Below are 18,615 nucleotides of genomic sequence, written 5' to 3'. Positions count from 1 at the left end.
TTTGGGTCTTTTTGTGTATTATTGCTTTGTGTCTGCAATGTGCAGTGATTAAAATGCACGTAAAAAAAAGTGTGTGTGGGATTCTTGCAGCCTTTATTATTATATGGTGTTCTAATTTGTATTTTGGTAATAGGAGAAATGAGAGATAATGAGAGTCCTTACTGGATAGTGCTTTATAAATGAGTTATTTTAGTTTTTCTTTATTTTGTCTTTTTTACATATTTTTTACTAAAGTCAGTTGGTCATTCCTTAAGAACCTATGGTTCTAACTCCAAGTGACCTGCATTGAAATGATTTATGAAAACTTTATTCGATCAACCCTCTTTTAAGATCCGTTCCCTTCCCTGTGCAAAAGCACTGCTGTCTTTGCTGCAAAATTCAGTGAAGACATGAAGTATAATAGCAAACAGGAAGAGGGGAGCTGTGTTTTTACCTATATCCTGTGTTGAGACAAAGCCTAAACGAGGTGTTACTGACCACAAACTGGTGTTCTCAGTCATTTATTTGTGATGTCACTCAACATCAAACAGTGCTACTATCATTATTATCTTCTATATCACATTATTACCATTATTATGAACACTACAAAATGTAACTCTTTTTTTATATTCACAATCTGTTTCAAAATTATAATCACTTTATTAACTGGAGGGTACGTCTACAGCAGTTGTTGAGGGAGTCGGAGAGAACTTTTCAGTCACTTTGCCGGCTCAGAATTTAACACCTCAAGTTTACACATACTGTATCAGAGTCTATTGCAGGGGTTGTCAACAGGGGGTCCGTGACCCCTAGGGGGTCCTCAGAGTTACTACAGGGGGGCCGCCACATCTTTGTGTGATAAGAACTTTTCCTTTACATTAACCACTTGAACCCCATTATCCCTATTCCGAGGAACAACAGCCAAAAATAGCCGATCTACAAGCTCGGCTATTGCAGAGCTTAGATCTGCTATTTTCAGAAAAGAGATTTGGTGTAGAGGGAAAAAGACGCAAACCAAGTACAGAGCCAAAGGTCAAGTTTACTGCGTATTTAGGGTTTAAGTGGTTGAATGTCTGAAATAAAAGAAAAACATAAATGTACACAACACTGATGATAGTCAATGAAGCTATCTATGAAATCTATGAATACGTTTAATCTGCAACACAATTTTAAAGTATTATATGTAGTGGGGGGTCCCTGCTTCATCTCTCTCTCAGCTAAGGAGTCCTCCATGTATGTTCACCAGTATATAAGACTTGCTGGTGCATGTCATAATAGGGTAACATTTGGCAAAAATAAGAGAACATTTGTTGAAAATAGGCGAACATTTGGTGAAAATAGATATAGATAATAAATCTATTGATGTATAAATGATGAGTTGTAACTTATAAGCTTGTAGATCTGTATTGTGTTTTGAACCTTCCCCCAGCTGCCAAAACCCTGAACATCCTGTTCTCTCTCTCTGTGTGTGTGCGTGTGCGTGTGCGTGTGTGTGTGTGTGTGTGTGTGTGTGTGTGTGTGTGTGTGTGTGCGCGCGCGCGCCAGCCCTGGCTTAACGGAAGGTTTGTAGGTGCTGCAGCACAGGGTACCAACCTTGGGGGGGGGGGGGGGGGGGCACAACGGCAGGGAGAAAGTGAAAGAAGACTGAACTATTGCAGAAGAGCGCCGAAATTTCGTAGCAACGGCTGCTGAAGGAGTGCTGACACAGTGAAACGTGCCTGTGATACGTAAATGTTCTGTGTTGCGCCAGTTTTTATTCATTTATTTTTTACAAACAAATGTAATGGTCAGTGCAATTATGTACTAAACTTAACTTCACAAAGGCATTTTCAAGTTTCAATTAAAAGTACTATAAATAAATGATAAACACTTTTAACTGGGTTGACTGTGTTCATCTGGGCTTGGGTCCAGTTTTGAGGGCTGTTCATGACCTATAAATATGACATGCCCAAAATAGGGACATCAGGTTCATATACTTTATGTAGCCAAATTGTAAGTACTATCAAGAGCCCCCCCCCCCCCCCTGGGAAAAAATCTCCTGTTATCGGACGGTCTGAGGTTGGCAGGTATGCATGCAATGTAGAGATTACATGGAATCCATCTATTTATATATCTGCAGTGGCGGTAACGGGGGTGGCGGTAGGGTGTCCATTCACAGTCCAAAAAAACACTTTCACCTAGAAACTCCATTCATAGTTCAAAAATTCCACCTTACATGTTTACCTGAAAAGGAATCTTTGAATGTTTCATAGTTTTAGAATTGTACTCCTTTAAAAGTTCAGAGATTTATAATGGAGGCCGATGGAAGATTTTGACACCTAAAAAAAACACTTTCACCTCGAAACTCCATTCACAGTTCAAAAATTCCACCTTTACTGTAGACATGCATCCTTGAGATGTTTTACTTTGAAATGATTTGTAGTTTTGAAATATTTAACTTTAAGCGCCCAATGCATTGTCAATGGCAATGGACATTTAAAGTTGAAAAGGTATGGCAGGTATGTAAATGAGTCATTTAATTAAAAAACAATCCTCAACAAATCTGCAGTAGAGCTAAACTGGTACATGGTATTGTATGATCGTGTCATCTATAGTGTTGGCGTATAGTTAATTTGTCAGTAGTGCAGTAGTGTATAATCTGCTGTATTGTCAGTGGGGGCACAAAATGAGCATGAGTGTTGTATCAAAAATACTTTCCCATCAAATGCTGTGACTCGTAAATGCAAAACGGCGACATCTGGTGGTCACAAAATTGGATAGTTTTTGTAATAGGGCCCCCGAGTGGCCATTGACAGAAAGAAAAAAAAGCGTGCCATCATGCAGTAAAATATTTATAATAAGACAATCAAACACAGGATCACTTTATTTAATTTATTTTCCTAATCTTACTTTCATTGTTTTCTTTAACCGTTTTTCTTTTTTTTTAACAATGACTTGATGAAATTATAATTCCTCAATAACAATTAGGATACATCTTTCAAGAGAGCTTCAAAAATAATATACAGCAGTAACCAATACTGTTATAATTTATACATTTCTTTCAAAATAAGAATAAACTTCAGTTATACAATTTCTGTTTTCTACAATGTTCTCTTTACATCCTCCCATGTCAGTAAAATGGCAAGCCATGCACTACTCTGTAGTGATGTTTGTGCCTTGAGCAAACTTTCTTTGGACATTGGAAGCAAGTGTGAGAGCAAAAGTCCACAAAAATTACAATTCTTATTTACACAATTTAGGGTTTATCATTATAATTTAGCAAACTGACAGTCACGTGGTTAGCGCGTTTCCCAGGGCTTATTGGGTTAGTTTAGATGCAAAGTATGACACACAGAGGCACAGTGTTAAGACTAGCAGACCAGTTTGTCATGGCAAACTCTGAAAGTTGAGAGTTCAATCCTTTTCTGTTATTGTGAGTAAGCTTTTGGGAAACCGAGAGCTGATCATAAAGAGTTCAAAGTCAAATGTCTGTCTTTGGTCATTTTGAAAGCAGGGGATAAAAATGAAGAAATTGGAACCGTTTAAAGTGCATTACAGAATTCCACTGAATCAAGTTTAGCCCTGCTAAAAGGGGAATGTTTTGACAGGTCTGTGGTCTCAGAAACCGTCTAGTCATTAAGTAAGCAGTTATATTAGTTTTCATCTATCCATCAGAGCCAGACACACTGAAATAAAAATGGGTTCCATTTAGGGTTATCTGTAGCCAGATTGAAATTGTGACTCTCCTCATTGTAAATCCATATGGTTGAAATGTAAAGACGAATGGGCAAGTCTATGGAGAAAATGTCATACTGAAAGGCAATGTGCTGATGTTGTACCAATAAGAAAGTTGTACTGTAGACAGAATAAGAGGTTTTAGTAATGCAAGTGCTTAAGGATGCCTCGCTACAAATAACAGGTACAACTCCACAGATTTACAGTATATACTGCTGTAAAGTGTAAATAGATTTGAGTCAAAAGATTTGCTGAACTATTACATCAGTGATATACAACAATGATGAGTGGTTCCATGCAGTACCTGACTTCAGCTGGGAAGACAACAGTGGCAAAAGTCAATAGCAATGGCCTTGTAGAAGTCATCGCTACATTAGCATAATGTTAGAGTGCAAAGACCTCATCAAGCTATCTGCCATTTTGAACTGGTCGGACTCAAGCTTTTGTACAAGATGGTAAATCAACCAAAGACTATCTCACTTTCCCAAACATATTTCTCTTAAATGGATAAATTGTCATTCAAAAGAACCCTTCAACAGAATCATTCCCTGTGTATACCATCTTCCTTTTGTGAACGTTAAGGAAAAAGAAAATACAAACAAAAAGCCCTAAAATTATTATTTACAAACTTTTTTTGTTACCCAGAAATGGTGTCATTGTGAGAAAATGGTGAATAAATATCTGTGTGATTTTAAACAGGTGAGAAGCCCAATATGTACTGTACACGCTACATGCTAGAACACAGGCAATTGTTTCTCAGCAAAAGACAAGAAAAAAAAAGAACATTTATCCTTGTTTTTGTGACTATAAAAATACCTAGACTCTACAAGAAGGGTAGAAAAAAACTTTACATGTACACATCATTTACATCCAAGGCCATGTTCCATGGAATGGCAGGTGAAGAATAGTAGTGACATACATAGCAGGAGTTCGAGGTGAATAGGGTGAAAGGACAGCTGTCGTTTCGTTTAATTTAGTCTATTGTCATTGTGTTGATGCACCATGCTGTCTGGTCCTCTCTTGCAAAGGACAAACTACCTGTCCACCACAGACAGGGAGATCAAGTGTAAAACCGCAAAAGTTGTCCGGTATCCAACTGGGACTAGAATATCCATTTTCAAGGTGAGACAGAGGTGTCCAAAAATGTCTACAAAGAGCCGACTTAAGGATAGGTAGCAGTGATTGAGTATGTATTCAGTCTACCGTGAGTCCTTGTTGCTGTATTCCAGAACTACAGAGGAAAAAGTACATGTAGCTTTTGTTGAGGGGGAAAAGATCAGCATCATATATATCTGCCCTCCAGCAATGTCCACCATTGTTTTGCAACATTATTGCTTGCTAAATCTAAAGTGTCTCTTCAATGTTGTATCATCCTTTAGATCCGCTGTGGAACAAGAGGCTGGCCTCTTGAAACTCTCCCTCAAGCCAGTAGATGAACTCCCCAATTGTAAGGAGAAGAGTTGTTCAAATATAACGCATATTAGAGTGAAAATTTAGCAAAATATTCTGACACAGGCTGAGCATACATCTCAACAGCTCTTGAATATTTTCTGTGCTATATGGCATTCTGGTTAGTGTGATTTGGTTTTTCTCATCTGTAAATGTGCGTGGGAGTTCGGCAAGCTAAAGTTCAGTTACCCGCACATTGGCTGATGACTGTGCCTCTAGCAACAAGTCCCTGTACTCATTGAATCATTTGCATATCGCTGTCGGGCATAGACCTTCATCCACATTTAATCTTTTTGTTTTTTAATAAATGAATGCCCTAACCTATCTACAAGCTCACAATGTGTCACGTCACGAGCTTGTAGATCTGCTATTTTCGCTTTTTCAATATTATTCATCTATAATTCATGCACAAAATAGGGATGCCAGGTTGAAATAGGTCAAGTCTGTCTGTGGGGTTTACAAATATTTAAGAGCTTGTGACGAAATAACTACATTGGATCCATTGTAACACGTTCTTTTTTGTCCATTTCCTGAAATGTAACGGTTTTGGACATACAGGTTTTGCCCGACAGCGACGATATTCATCTATGCTCTATTAAGCATCTTCAATGTAGGATTTAATCCTTCATATTAAACTGCCTTTTTTCCTCCTTTGACAAAGAAAATACATTTTTGTAATCAAAACAAAATTGAGTGCAAAATACAACTGGTTCTGTTACTTCATATACAACATATCAAATACCAGCATGTTCAGTCTTGAAAACATTTCCACTGACAATAGCACAATGTTTGGTAACCTGGATTAGCTGGCTCCCTATAACTTTCACTCATCAAGAGACCAGAGATCAGGTGAGCCAAAAAAAAGAGACTTCAATTCCCAGATCACTCTGCAGTTTCCCTTTAAGCTTAATTGAAATGTTAGTAATGTGTACAAAGTACAAGTATCAGTATGATCATCACTTTGTCAGATATACTGCAGTTATACATCACAAGTTCCTTACTGTATGCCAGCTTTGGAAGTTTTATGACCATTAGTCCGTCACAGAGGGATGGGAAATGTAGTTCTTTAAACAGGTTTCCAGCCCACCTGAACTCTGGGACCCTGTTTCATTGTAAAAACAAATGGAGATGCAGCAAATAATAGGCCAACCAGATCCTCGTCTGGAGAGGCTCACAAGAATAGAATGTGTCAATCTATTTTCAAAACCTTTAAGCAACACAAAATGGGAATGTAAAATACTTCACACGCACGCATACACACACACACACACACACACAAAACAAACCCTCAGGGCATTTCTCACGCTCTGCCCCTCACTAGGTTGACTGGACCAATTAGGTCTAAAAGACAGGCCACACTGCAAACGCTGACTGGTAAATGACCAGTGGTGGACAGTAACTAAGTACATTTACTTGAGTACCGTACTTAAGTACATTCTTTTAGTATTTGGAGCAAGCATGACTTTCACTCCACTACATTTCAAAGACAAATATTGTACTTTTGACTCTGAAAACTGAAAAGTACTTGATGAATTAACCACCTATTTTCAATATTTCTTAATTAATTTTTTACTTTTGTTTTTAAATGTTCTAAATTTCAATACAGCAACGCATTGATATTAAAAAAGAAAATGTACTTTGTAATTTGTACTTAAGATTATTTACTTGGTATATACTTTGTCCACCACTGTAGATAACACAGCAAACTTCAAACACGTTTAAGAGAGCCACGGTACAATTCAGAAGCTCCCCCGCCTGCCTCCTGACCAGCGCGTCATACGGCTCAAACACTTGATGTGTTGAAAACACGATTCAGCACGACTCTAAGGAGAACACGCCCTAACATGCTGGTCGATATGTACGACCACCAGTGTGTACTTACATCACATTTGCTTTAAGGCTTTTCAGGTATCATCGTCTAAATAATGTAAGCCAAGCCTTCAGATGTTTTGTCTCTTTGGAAAAGGGGGCAGGGAGGTTTCTGCATCTCATGATGTAAATTCGCATGTTAACACATTCATACCTTCATAACGCAACGGAGGAAAACGCGGGTCCCTCTACCCAAATACATGGAAGTCACCAGAACCCAAGGGAATTAAGGAGGGAGAACATGCACGCACACACAAATATGCTCATATTCAAGGGATATTTAACCAAAATAGCTTATTCATAGACAGCCATGGACAGTGCCAAAAACTAGATACTTCTTTTGAATCTTCAATTCTTATTTCAGGGGAGTTGGGGAGAGTGCTTTCTTTTTTTTCCACTTAAACGTAGGCAAAATTGTTCACAATGGTGTCTATTTGACCTCCAGGATAGAGGGGTTGCACTCCATGATGGCCACGATGATTTTGTCGATATAGTCCTGGAGCCTGTAGTTGATTTCTTCTTGTTTGTGGACAGCCTCCATCAACTAGAAACAGAGTTGACATGTGTCAGTGGACATAAAAATAACGATACATGTTTAATAAGAAATAAAATGCCACAGTATAACACAGTGGTTCTTAAGAGTGGGGTCTGGCAACCCCCAGGGGTCCTTGAGGGGTTCCTGGGGGTCCCCAGGAAAATCATCAAAATCAGTATAACCGATTTAACCCTATATACGTACATCAGCTATTTAAGAATAGCCGATCTACAATGTGATGCGTTGTGAGCTTGTATAGTAGATCTGCTATTTTCTCAAAATCTTGAAAAATTATATTTTAAGATACTAATTTGGGGGTCCTTGATATGAAAAGGTTTGAGAAGCACTGGTATAACACACTGATCTTCAACTCAAATCTTAATTGATAATGGACATGTTCTTAGTGCGTCTCTCCTATGGACATGTTATGACGTCATCACATGCGAGCCTACTCATATCAAACTGACCTCTCCCCGAGACACAGAGCTGATCTCAGCTGCCAGGGAGTCGGAGAAGGAGGCCGCACCCATCAGGTTCTTGGCTCCCTGGATGCTCAAGTTGATGATCTGGCCATTGAGTTCGTCATTCTGCTCCTTCAGACTGCGGTTGTCCTGCGTGGGCAAAGGAAGGAGTCATTACATTATCATCATCACACCTCATATAATACAGTAAGTAGTGACAGATCTCCTCAACCTCATCTATCTGGGAGGGACGCGGATGTCTGTGCCGACATGAGTTGGTGACTAAATTTATGTCTCATGCGGCCCCTAGCGGTTAAGCGGTACAAGTAATGTATAATTTGGCCTTCGGTCTTGTTTCATTTGTTTTCTTTTTTATAAAATCATCTATTTACTCTTACATGATAATTTGGGGATCATGTTATCTCAGCACTATGGCTCTGACACTTGTTACATATTCGTTAGTCAACAGAAGTTTTCCTTTTCTCATGTGTTGTTGCGTCAGTGATGGTTTGATCAAACACCACTTATAAACTAGGGGCGAGCAAAGGCCCCACTGAGAGGTGAAGCACCCTCAGTGTTTGCTAGAGTACCTGTTTGAGACGCTTGATTTCCTGCTCTAGTTCAGCCTCCCGGGTGCGGGTCTGGTACTCCTGTAGTCCTGCGCTGGGAGAGCGCCCCCTCTTGGTCTCCGCCTCCAGCTTGTACAGCTGTAGATGCTCCAACTGCTTACGGAGGTCCTCGATAAGCTGGTGGGTGGTGGGAGGGACGTTAGGAGAAACATCAAACAAGTGAAGTCACTTAAACAATACAGGCATAAAGGAGATCGTTTGTCTAAACCAAAAGCTTGGTTCAGTTTGGATAATCATTAAAACACCTCACAGATATGAATTAAGTTGCATGATATTGCACTACATTGTTCAGTCTCATTTCCTACATAAGGCACAGGTTGTTTTGGTACACAGAGATATAAAAAGTCCCCGCCCTCGCACCTCCTGGGTGGACTCCTTCTCTTTCTGGCTTTGGTGACGTTCGTGGCTCAGCTTGTCAGCCATCTTCCTGCGGGCCTCCAGCTCCTCATTCAGCCTGTCCGTCATGTCCTCCGTCTCATCCTGAAGCTTCCTTTTCTCCTGGTCGATAAAAAAAACACAAGGATGCAAGTGTGAAAGCGGGGAGGGTTTGGAAGACAGTCAACATACAAAATGGTGGGGGAAGGAGCGAGGTTGGGGGCAGTGTAAATTTCACTAAAACTTTGACGAAAAATGTTCGTCGACTACCTTTTTTCACTGACGATAACTACCGTAAATTTCGGCCTATAAGCCGCGACTTTTTTCCCATTTTTCGACCCTGCGGCTTATATAACGGTGCGGCTTATCTATGGATTTTTACAGCTAACGGCCACTAGGGGACCTCCTAAATCTATGGATTTTACACCCGCGGCTTATAGTCCAGTGCGGCTTATATATGTACAAATCATTCAATTTAGCTGCTGCGGCTTATATTCAGGTGCGGCTTATAGTGCAAAATTACGGTAAATAAAAACGACATAATGCCAAGCTGTGATGACAAACTATGACTAAACATATTGACAATTTCGTCAACAAATAAAAACTAAAATGGAGGAACTAGTGGAGAAGAGATCCAGCAGAACTAAGACAAGTCATTTTATACTCGGGTATCGCACTCTGAAAATAGACGATCTACAAGTTGATCTACCATTTCTGGCACGCAGCTAACTATAAATCATGCATTACGACACCATCATGGCTCACTGCAATACATTTTAGTCGACTAAATCAACTGTAGATTTAGTCGACTAAAATCACATGATATTTAGTCAACTAAAACTAGACTAAAACATTTAAAAATGACTAAAATGTGACTAAAGCTGAATCGAAGTTTATTCAAAAGACTGACTGAAACTAAATCAAAATTTGCTGACAAAATTAACACTGAAGGGGAGAGTGGAGAATAGAGTGAAATACGTGTAGATGGATAGTGGCAGGAGGCGAGATGAGAGGTATGAAAGTGAAATGAGAGGAGCGTGATCCTCACCTCCTCTAGTCTCTCGATATTGGCTCGCAGACAGGGAACACAGGACCTCAGCTCACAGTTCTCCTCATCCAGCTGCTGCAGCCTGACCAACGCAGAGAACACAAACCCAACTTAAACCCGCTATTCTTAGTTCAAACAGACCTGAGCCACAACTGTACAGTAGTGGTGCACTCCTTTGTCCCTCTACACACCAAATCTCTTCGCTGAAAATAGCCGATCCACAAGCTCACAAAGCATCGCAATGTGAGGCATTGTGAAGCTTGTATATCTGCTATTGTCAATGAAAGGTCCCTCCAGGATAGATTCATATTCTCTTCTGGGTGATGTGGGCAAAATATCCCATGTAAAAGTAAAAGATTTAATCCAAACATATTTGCTCCCAATTCTTTTTTTTCCCTTTTTTCATTTTACATTATTGATGTTATTTTATGATTATATATATGTGTTATTGATTTATTTGATGACCACATGGACCTTTGTCAAGATCAAATATTCTAAATGGAACACCAGTCTCCACGGTAGTGGGAAGGAACTTTATCCCTGCACCACAGATAAAACGTTGTTTTTTTAAGTGTGTGTGGGTAGGCCTAATGTAGGAGAGTACCGACCAATTTACCATATTCACACAGTGGTCAATTAGGGACAATGTGACAGGACAAACACCAAGTAGGTGTACAAATATGAATATTATGTGCTATTAGAAGGACGAATACACTAATTCCGTGCAAAAAATAAGAAACAAGTAAATAATACATTTATACAGTATACATTAACACCATGAATAACAAGAGGCTAGAGAATCGGGTATCAGGTAATAATCTAGACAAAATATCTGTCTTACTTTCCAGGGTACAGTATAATGGATGTTTGAGGGTAGACCATTTTACCCATTAAAATGACTGTGACATGTCACATGTTTACAAGTGGTCACTTTATGATTATGGAATACTTCTTAGTTTAAGGTACTGTCATAGTGGGTAGAGTATATTATTCATCACAGTAGATTTCCGAGGCCTACAGGTCGACCATTCTTTTTTCTAGAGAAACAAATCCATTCATTGGTTGTCTGCACCAGAGGGTGGCAGTATAGAACCACACAATGCTGCTGACAATCTGGAAGTTCACCATGGCACGGGGCTGTACGATTACCAACTCTACACCTAAACGTGTGTCATATTAGAGCAGGGGTCTTCAACAGGGGGTCCGGGACCCCTAGGGGGTCCTCAGAGTTACTACAGGGGGTCCGCCAAATCTTTGTGTGATATGATTATTTATTTTTACCTTAACCACTTGAACCCTAGCATCCCTTTTTCTGAGGAGAACTTTAGCCCAAAAAATTGCAGATCTACAAGCTCACAACGCCTCGCAGCGCGAGGCGTTGTGAGCTTGTAGATCGGCTATTTTTGGCAAAGAGGTATATGTGTAGAGGGGAAAAAGAGCAGACCAAGTAAACAAAAAAAGTTGAATCTGAAACACAATTTTATACAATATAGAGGGGGTCTCTGCTTCATCTCTCTCTCAGCTAGGGGGGTCCTTGGCCTGAAAACGTTGAAGACCCCTGTATTAGAGGTTAATCCATCCCTCACCACCAGCATGTATGCCAGCAGTATGAGCCCTGTTCTTGCCTACTGACCTGGCCTGCAGGTTCTCCAGCTCCAGACCCCTCTCCCTCTCCATCTTGTGCAGGGCGTCCTTGTGCCGCCGGGTCTCGTTCTGGAGGCGCTCCTCGGTGTAGAGCTCCTGCTCCTTCAGCTGCTCGTCCAGGGCGTTGGCCCGGTGCACCAGCTGCAGGTTCTCCTGGCGGAGGCGCGTGTGCTGCTCCCCCGACGCCTCGGACTCCTTCTCCAGCTCCGCCACGCGTCGCTCCAGCAGGAGCACCTGTGTAGGGAGGCGGAGAATGTCTTTATGTGTTTCACACTGACTGTTGCATTCTGTCTGTATCTATATCCATCTATATCATACATGGGCAACTGGCACCCGGGGGCCACGTGCGGCCCCCACCTTCACTCAATGCGGCCCGCAGGTTAATGTCGGAATACTGATATATATTGATTTCAGCTGTTACAATTCCAAACATGCAAACATGACCCGCTTACTTCAGTCGGTATTAGTAGCTTAATGACTAGTATAACATTTCTATTGTCTTTTTTATGTCCAATGTATTTGTATTTAAGTTCATAAAGTTAACATAAGTGTAACTAAATGCATTTGAAATTGAATAAAAATTTAACTTTTCAGGATTCCAATTCAAAAATAGCAAAAATAGCAGATCTACAAGCTCAAAACGCGTTGCACTGCGACGCGTTTTGAGCTTGTCGATCTGCAATTTGTTCTACTTTTGTGTGACATAGTTTTGTAATGTAAAAGTATTTTTTAAACAGGGATATGGCTGAGGAAGGTTTGAGAACTGAAACTGGAAAATATTATCACTACTGCATAAAATATCGTGTCAACACTGTTGCGTACACATCAACGAAGAGAATTACAGAACTCCTTATAACACTGTTGAGCAGTGAATCATACGTTTTCTTCCCCCTAAATATTGCTGATTAATGGTGAAACCCCTCACCTTGTCGGTGATGTCATTATCAGCTAGCTCCAGGATGTCGCGGGTCAAATCACTCACGGTGTCCAGAGTCATTGAGCTGTTCTGGAGAAGGTGTCTACAGCAGAGGAGGGAGGAGGCATTAATCGACAATAGTCTTCTCGTTTGGATATCTGACCTTCCCTTGAAGATTTCCCATTATACATGCCAATGTATCAAACAGAACAGACTATCTCATATAAACATATGAACAGTACAGCCTACTGAAATGAGTGAAATGTGTTCACCTACCTCGCTACTTTCTTGCTGGACAGCCTCTTGCCAGCGCTGATGGGAGAGACAAAACAACAGGAAAGTGGTCAGGAAGACAGAAGTGATAAAGGAAAGACATACAGTACGGTACTATCTCCTGGCATGCACCCCTCACCCCTCTGTCTACAGGGAGCCCAGTAGAGAGAGAGAGAGATGGGGCCATGGTGGGCTGGTCCATAACCATTAATCTCCACAATAGTGTTTTGTATATTTCGATATTATAATCACATCACAGCAGTCTACCAACAGACCACAAACACTCTATATTTATCAAGCATCTAAAAAGTGCTGATCTAGGATCACTGCCCGCTTTTCAGGATATATCAATGGGAGGGTCAAAGGGTCCAAGCCACTAATCCTAGATCAGCAATTCTGTTGTGAGAACTTTGATAAATGCACACTTAAAACAAAAAAAGAACTTTAATTGCCACTCGTCCTTGAGAGGAACTGGAATATGAATAATGCAACACACACAATCTCCTAAATTATGTAAATAAACAGTCTAAGGTACCATCTTTAAGATCATTGTGGACAGAGTGACAAAGAATGAAACTTATGTATTATGTAGGCATGATGACAAATCGTAATTCATGTAGTTACAGTATGAGCAATGGCCAGTCAGCAGACACCCTGCAAATGGTTATGAAACTTCTATAGAAAAGCATGACTGTCATATGTACTTACCTTATTGAACAGACTTATTGTTCCGTAATGCTATGTGCACATTTGAGTTTTAGATGGGATGAGTTTGAGCATTCCTGACCGCAAGCCAGAATTAAAACAAAAACAACAAAAAAAATCCACTGCAAGTCACACACAAAACGTGCAGAGAGGAGTGACGATGGAGAGTGATCACCATGATTGTGACCGAGTGACTGACCAAAAACACACGCACACACACACACACACACACACACACGCCATCATACTCCGTGCATGGATAGTACATTGTACAGTACATGAACAGACAAGGTGTGTTTATTTTATGTTGATGTTTAACCAGGCACAGAGATCATGGCAATGTATATGATACCTAAATGACACAGCAGTGTGTACACACACACACACACACACACACACACACAGGAGGTGGGCCGGAGGAGATGGGGCGATGTGTTACCTAGTCATCTCTAGGAAATTGAGGCGAGTGGAGAGGTCCTCGAGACGACTGATTTGTTTGTGACACTGGCTACAGAAAAAGTCCAGCGCCTCCTCCCTGAGGAAGCTCTGAAAGCGGTCAGGGAGAGGAGCGGGTACACTGGAGAGAGGAGCGAAGCAAAAGGGGGAGGAAGAGGGAGAGAAGGAGGAGTTGTGAGTGACGGACAAGAAGGGGTGAACTGAGGCTGGAGAGGACTCCTCTGGGAGTGCAGGTATTCCAGGGAAAGGTAAAGTAGGTTTGAACGAGCAGAGAGTAGAGTGAAGTGCTCGGTGGTATTTGAAGGGGGGAAGTGAGCAGGACTATTCAGTGGTGACAAGACTCTGAAGGCAGTTTCCCAGAAAAAATGAATTAAAATACATTCCCTTAGTATCAGGTGTTCATGTGTATCTGTATGGTACAATAGTCAAAAAGCCTCAACATATGTACGCATGTAACTTTGCAGCACGTTCACAGGTGGACATGCATTGTGGGGAACAGTTTACAGTTGATGATATTAAAAGTATAGTCACTCTCTAGCAAGCATACAAAGCGTTCTGTGGTTTATTTTAGAGTGTGTGTGTGTGTGTGTGTGTGTGTGTGTGTGTGTGTGTGTGTGTGTGTGTGTGTGTGTGTGTGTGTGGAGGATGAGGGGGGAGCATAGCAGTGGCAGCCTTCTCCTAACATTATCTACGTACTTGATTGGGGAGCAAGTTTGATCTTCAGTATGGAACAAAGTGATGCAGGTTACTGTTTATACAAAATATGTGGTAAATGATCTACATTTCTATAGAGCCTTTCTCCAAAGTGTTTTTTGCAATGTGCTTTACATTCACACGTTCTCACACACATTCATATTGAAGAAGGCACTATAGAAGGCACCGACCTGCTCATCGGGAGCACTTAGGGGTTCAGTGTCTTAACTCATTCCCTGCCTAGGACGTAAAAAACGTATTTTTTTCCAATTACCAAACCTGCCTAGGACGTAAAAAACGAAAAAGAAATAAGTCTAGCAGGGAACGAGTTAAGAACTCAAGGACACTTCACCAGTACGCCCCGAAGCCAGGAGGACCCGGGGATCAAACGGCCACTCTAGCTTCTGAGCCACTGCCGCTCTACAGGCCGTTATGTTGGATAATGGGTTCACTTGCTAGTCATCTGCACTTGAGATTTCACTGCTTGTATCAAGTCATAAGACCTGAGGCCGCTTTTACAAATGCCTTCTTAATCAGTAGTTCTCACACTTTCAAGATTTTTCTAAAATGTTCAAAAAAAGCAGATGTACAAGCTCACGGCACAAAGTGACACACTGTGAGCTTGTATATCTGCTATTTTTGAATAGCTAAGGCTAAAATCTAAAAAGTCACAGATGCTTTCCCGGTTTTAATGGGTTAACTGGATGGGCTGACGCACGCCGGGATTGAATAACATCCACCACAGTGTGTGTGAGTGTGTGTGTGTGTGTGTGTGTGTGTGTGTGTGTGTGTGTGTGTGTGTGTGTGTGTGTGTGTGTGTGTGTGTGTGTGTGTGTGTGTGTGTGTGTGTGTGTGTGTGTGTGTGTGTGTGTGTGTGTGTGTGTGTGACTATCTGTCTGTAGTGGTAATATAATCATTTGGTCCCCACGCCTTGGGGTGTTTTTTTGTCACTGTATATTTGCACATAGGTGAAATTTCTCCTCTGTATTTTACCCATCCTAGGAGCAACCGTTGGTGTGAAGCGCTCGGGGAGCAGTTAGGGGTTAAGTGTCTTGCTCAGTTTGACACTTTGACACATTGCTGAGGGCTGGAAATCAAACCTGGGACCTTTGCCTTCCCAGGCGGGCTTCAGATATGGCCACCCCAAGTACTGTGATTCAACTCATTTACACGTGTGCACACGTGCGTGTGTGTAGGTGGCCCTGAAGTCTAGTGCTACATGCATGCATCTCCATAATTAGCACGATCGGCTCACAGTGGGAGCTTTGAGTGGGTGCTGAGTGGGTGAGCTCTGTGGGATGCAGTGATGTGTTGTTTTGTCTATTTTCCCCATCGGGATAACTAAGTACAGAACGTACTATGTGCAGAACTGACTGGCCTCCGCTACCTCAGTGCTATGCTCATTGCAAATATTTGTCCTTAGAAATCTTACAGACTATTCAGCCAACTCACAATGAAGAAAAGCCTTTTAGGACTAGTAATTGCAAAAGTCCAATTAATGCCTATCCGGCTTGAGAGGCTTCTTTCCATATTGTGACAGGGCTACAAAAGCTAGCTGCTAAGATATGGGAATAAATATCTCCCAACATGGAATTGTGCTATATCCAACAAAAGCTCCTTACACACCGGGGACGATTTTTTTCATGCGAATAATACGTTTTTAAAAAAAACCTTATAAAGTCAATGCAAGCTTCCATGGAGCGAAAAAGCGTCTTTTAATTATTCGGAACGAGTCTGAATTTTGCGTATATTCGCATAATCGCCGGTGTGTAATGATCTGATGGAAGCAGAGTAGAAAAAGCAGGAAAACTTTGTAGGAGAATGAAGTGTATTGTGTGCGTGTATTTGTGTGCGTGTGTGTGTGTGTGTGTGTGTGTGTGTGTGTGTGTGTGTGTGTGTGTGTGTGTGTGTGTGTGTGTGTGTGTGTGTGACAGAGATAGAGAGAGAGAAAGCAAGCTTGGGTGCATTTCACTGTTTGACTGACACTTCACACTAAATGTGTGTCTTGACAGCCGAGGGGCAACGTGTGCTAAGCACTCCTCAGGTTGGCTGAAATCGTTCCAGGAACGTTCACCTTCTCTCTGTCCCAGTGGACTATAGAATCTACACCAACTTAAAACGATGTGAGCATGTCAAGTAGCTGTATTCAGAGAACTTTGAACAAGCTGCAAGGGGTTCAGGACAGGGAGGGAGCACAGCGGTGGAACAAACTACAGCCTGCTATATTCTAACTCTGACTAATTATGACAACAGACAGAGGAAAAAAAGACTTGATCGAATGACTACTTGTTTCCCTTTCTGTTGCCCTTCCAGACTAAAAGGAAGGCAGTTCAGGGTGGGAAGGACATTCTCCACAGAGTGCTTATCAATGACTGACCTCAGACTCTTTCTGAACAAACAGTCACTCTGGAAAGTGATTAGTGACATCTAAGGACACGGTAGTTGATAATGTAGCTGACAGAGTGCCATTATTATCAGGAACCACAACCAGATAAGAAATCGTTGTGAGGTGACAAACCGGGATGAAGTACATACATCTTCATGGCCTTTGAATTTGTAATTTATTTTTAATTGACTATATTGACAAAGAGGCCATTTTGCCAATAAGTTGTATGTGAGGGTGGGAAAACTCCACCCCATCCCACCCCACTGAGTATGACATAATAGCAAAATGGCTGCCTTGTAAATATGGTCAATGGCTAGACACAGAAGCCACTCTTGTTTGGATTAATTTAACATGTACAGCAGGTTCACACCTGAAATGTGTAATTAAGGATGTTTAAGGAAGTAAAGAAGTACCACACTATGGAGACATATTACATAATTTGACGCTTGATCCATAAATATCCACGTTATCTCCCAGAGTTAGGTGCAGTGATGGGTTTCTACCTGGGAGACAGGAGCAGCGAGGATCCGTTGACGTCGGGGATCTGCAGCAGGGAGGGGTCTTCCTCAGTGCCGTCCATGCTGGTCTCCAGCAGCAACTCTGAGGTGTTGCTCTCACCAAAGTCCTCAAAATGCTCCTCCTCTCCGCCGATGACCGTCACCAGAGAGTGGTTGTGGAGGTCAGAGTTCAATGAGAACCTGAAAAAGAGTGGGTACATGAATGACTGGATGGTATATATACACACATTGTCAATCGCTATGATTTGCCATGCGTACACTTGCTACACGTATACACATATCTTTCTTCAGAATAGATTTTTCTCAGTGTGCAATAAATGTAAGTAGTACATGACATGTAACTAGGATTTTTTTTTTTTACAATTCAGAAACTTAAGTAGTCAATATCACAATACTGCATTATTTCATACAGAGGGATGGTCTTCCTGCTAGGCCTTGGGCCTGTCGCACCTCCAACGGTGCCCTGTATTTATATACATTGAATTGTACATCCTAGGCGATGGTGGACGAGTGTTTGTGGGGGTTGACATAACAATATGTTACGTTTAGATGCTAAACACTTATGTCTGTTTATTGCACAGTGTATAAACTAAGCTCTGGCATCAAGTATTTACAGACCACATAGGCAGTCGTGCATAGCCGCCAGGCTCATCTATTCTGACTGCTTGAGTCAAATAAGATAAGTGCCGCAGTCGTTCAGCCAGTGTGTCTGTGTGCCAAGCTTGGTCTGCAAGAGCTGGCAGGATGTTTGAGTACTGGACCCAGAGGCCCGGAAATGAAAAGAACCAAATCCCAAACAAGACCATTTACTCTGGTGATTCATCATCGGCAGAGAAGTGCAGCAATTCTGACAAGGTCCCCAGTCTCTTCAAAGGTAATCTGTTAATTCACATTCATCCCAAAACGTCTGCCCTGGTGAAAACAAAATGTCTTGTATTGTACTTGGCTGGCAATGAGCGAGTGTG

General features: G+C 41.4%; 1 protein-coding gene across 2 annotated transcripts in view; it reads right to left on the bottom strand.

Annotated features, from left to right (window-relative positions):
* Positions 1-2,836: 2,836 nt before the first annotated feature.
* Positions 2,837-18,615, bottom strand: part of rab11fip3 (RAB11 family interacting protein 3 (class II)) — a 44,068-nt gene continuing 28,289 nt past the window's right edge. The window contains exons 5-14 of one of the 2 annotated variants that reach the window (XM_080454873.1): positions 17,636-17,830; positions 14,037-14,174; positions 12,896-12,931; positions 12,629-12,722; positions 11,693-11,937; positions 10,060-10,141; positions 8,997-9,134; positions 8,598-8,753; positions 8,014-8,157; positions 2,837-7,555 (exon numbers count right to left, since the gene is read on the bottom strand). In XM_080454873.1, the coding sequence (XP_080310999.1) occupies positions 7,442-7,555; positions 8,014-8,157; positions 8,598-8,753; positions 8,997-9,134; positions 10,060-10,141; positions 11,693-11,937; positions 12,629-12,722; positions 12,896-12,931; positions 14,037-14,174; positions 17,636-17,830 (1,342 nt within the window). In that variant the 3' untranslated portion in view covers positions 2,837-7,441. The remainder of the gene's footprint in view (positions 7,556-8,013; positions 8,158-8,597; positions 8,754-8,996; positions 9,135-10,059; positions 10,142-11,692; positions 11,938-12,628; positions 12,723-12,895; positions 12,932-14,036; positions 14,175-17,635; positions 17,831-18,615) is intronic. The other variant, XM_080454874.1, reaches the window with a different exon arrangement.

The sequence above is a fragment of the Gymnoscopelus braueri genome (assembly GCF_963280865.1).
Source record: "Gymnoscopelus braueri genome assembly, chromosome: 17".
NCBI lineage: Eukaryota > Metazoa > Chordata > Actinopteri > Myctophiformes > Myctophidae > Gymnoscopelus > Gymnoscopelus braueri.
This window is presented reverse-complemented; position numbering and strand designations above follow the sequence as displayed.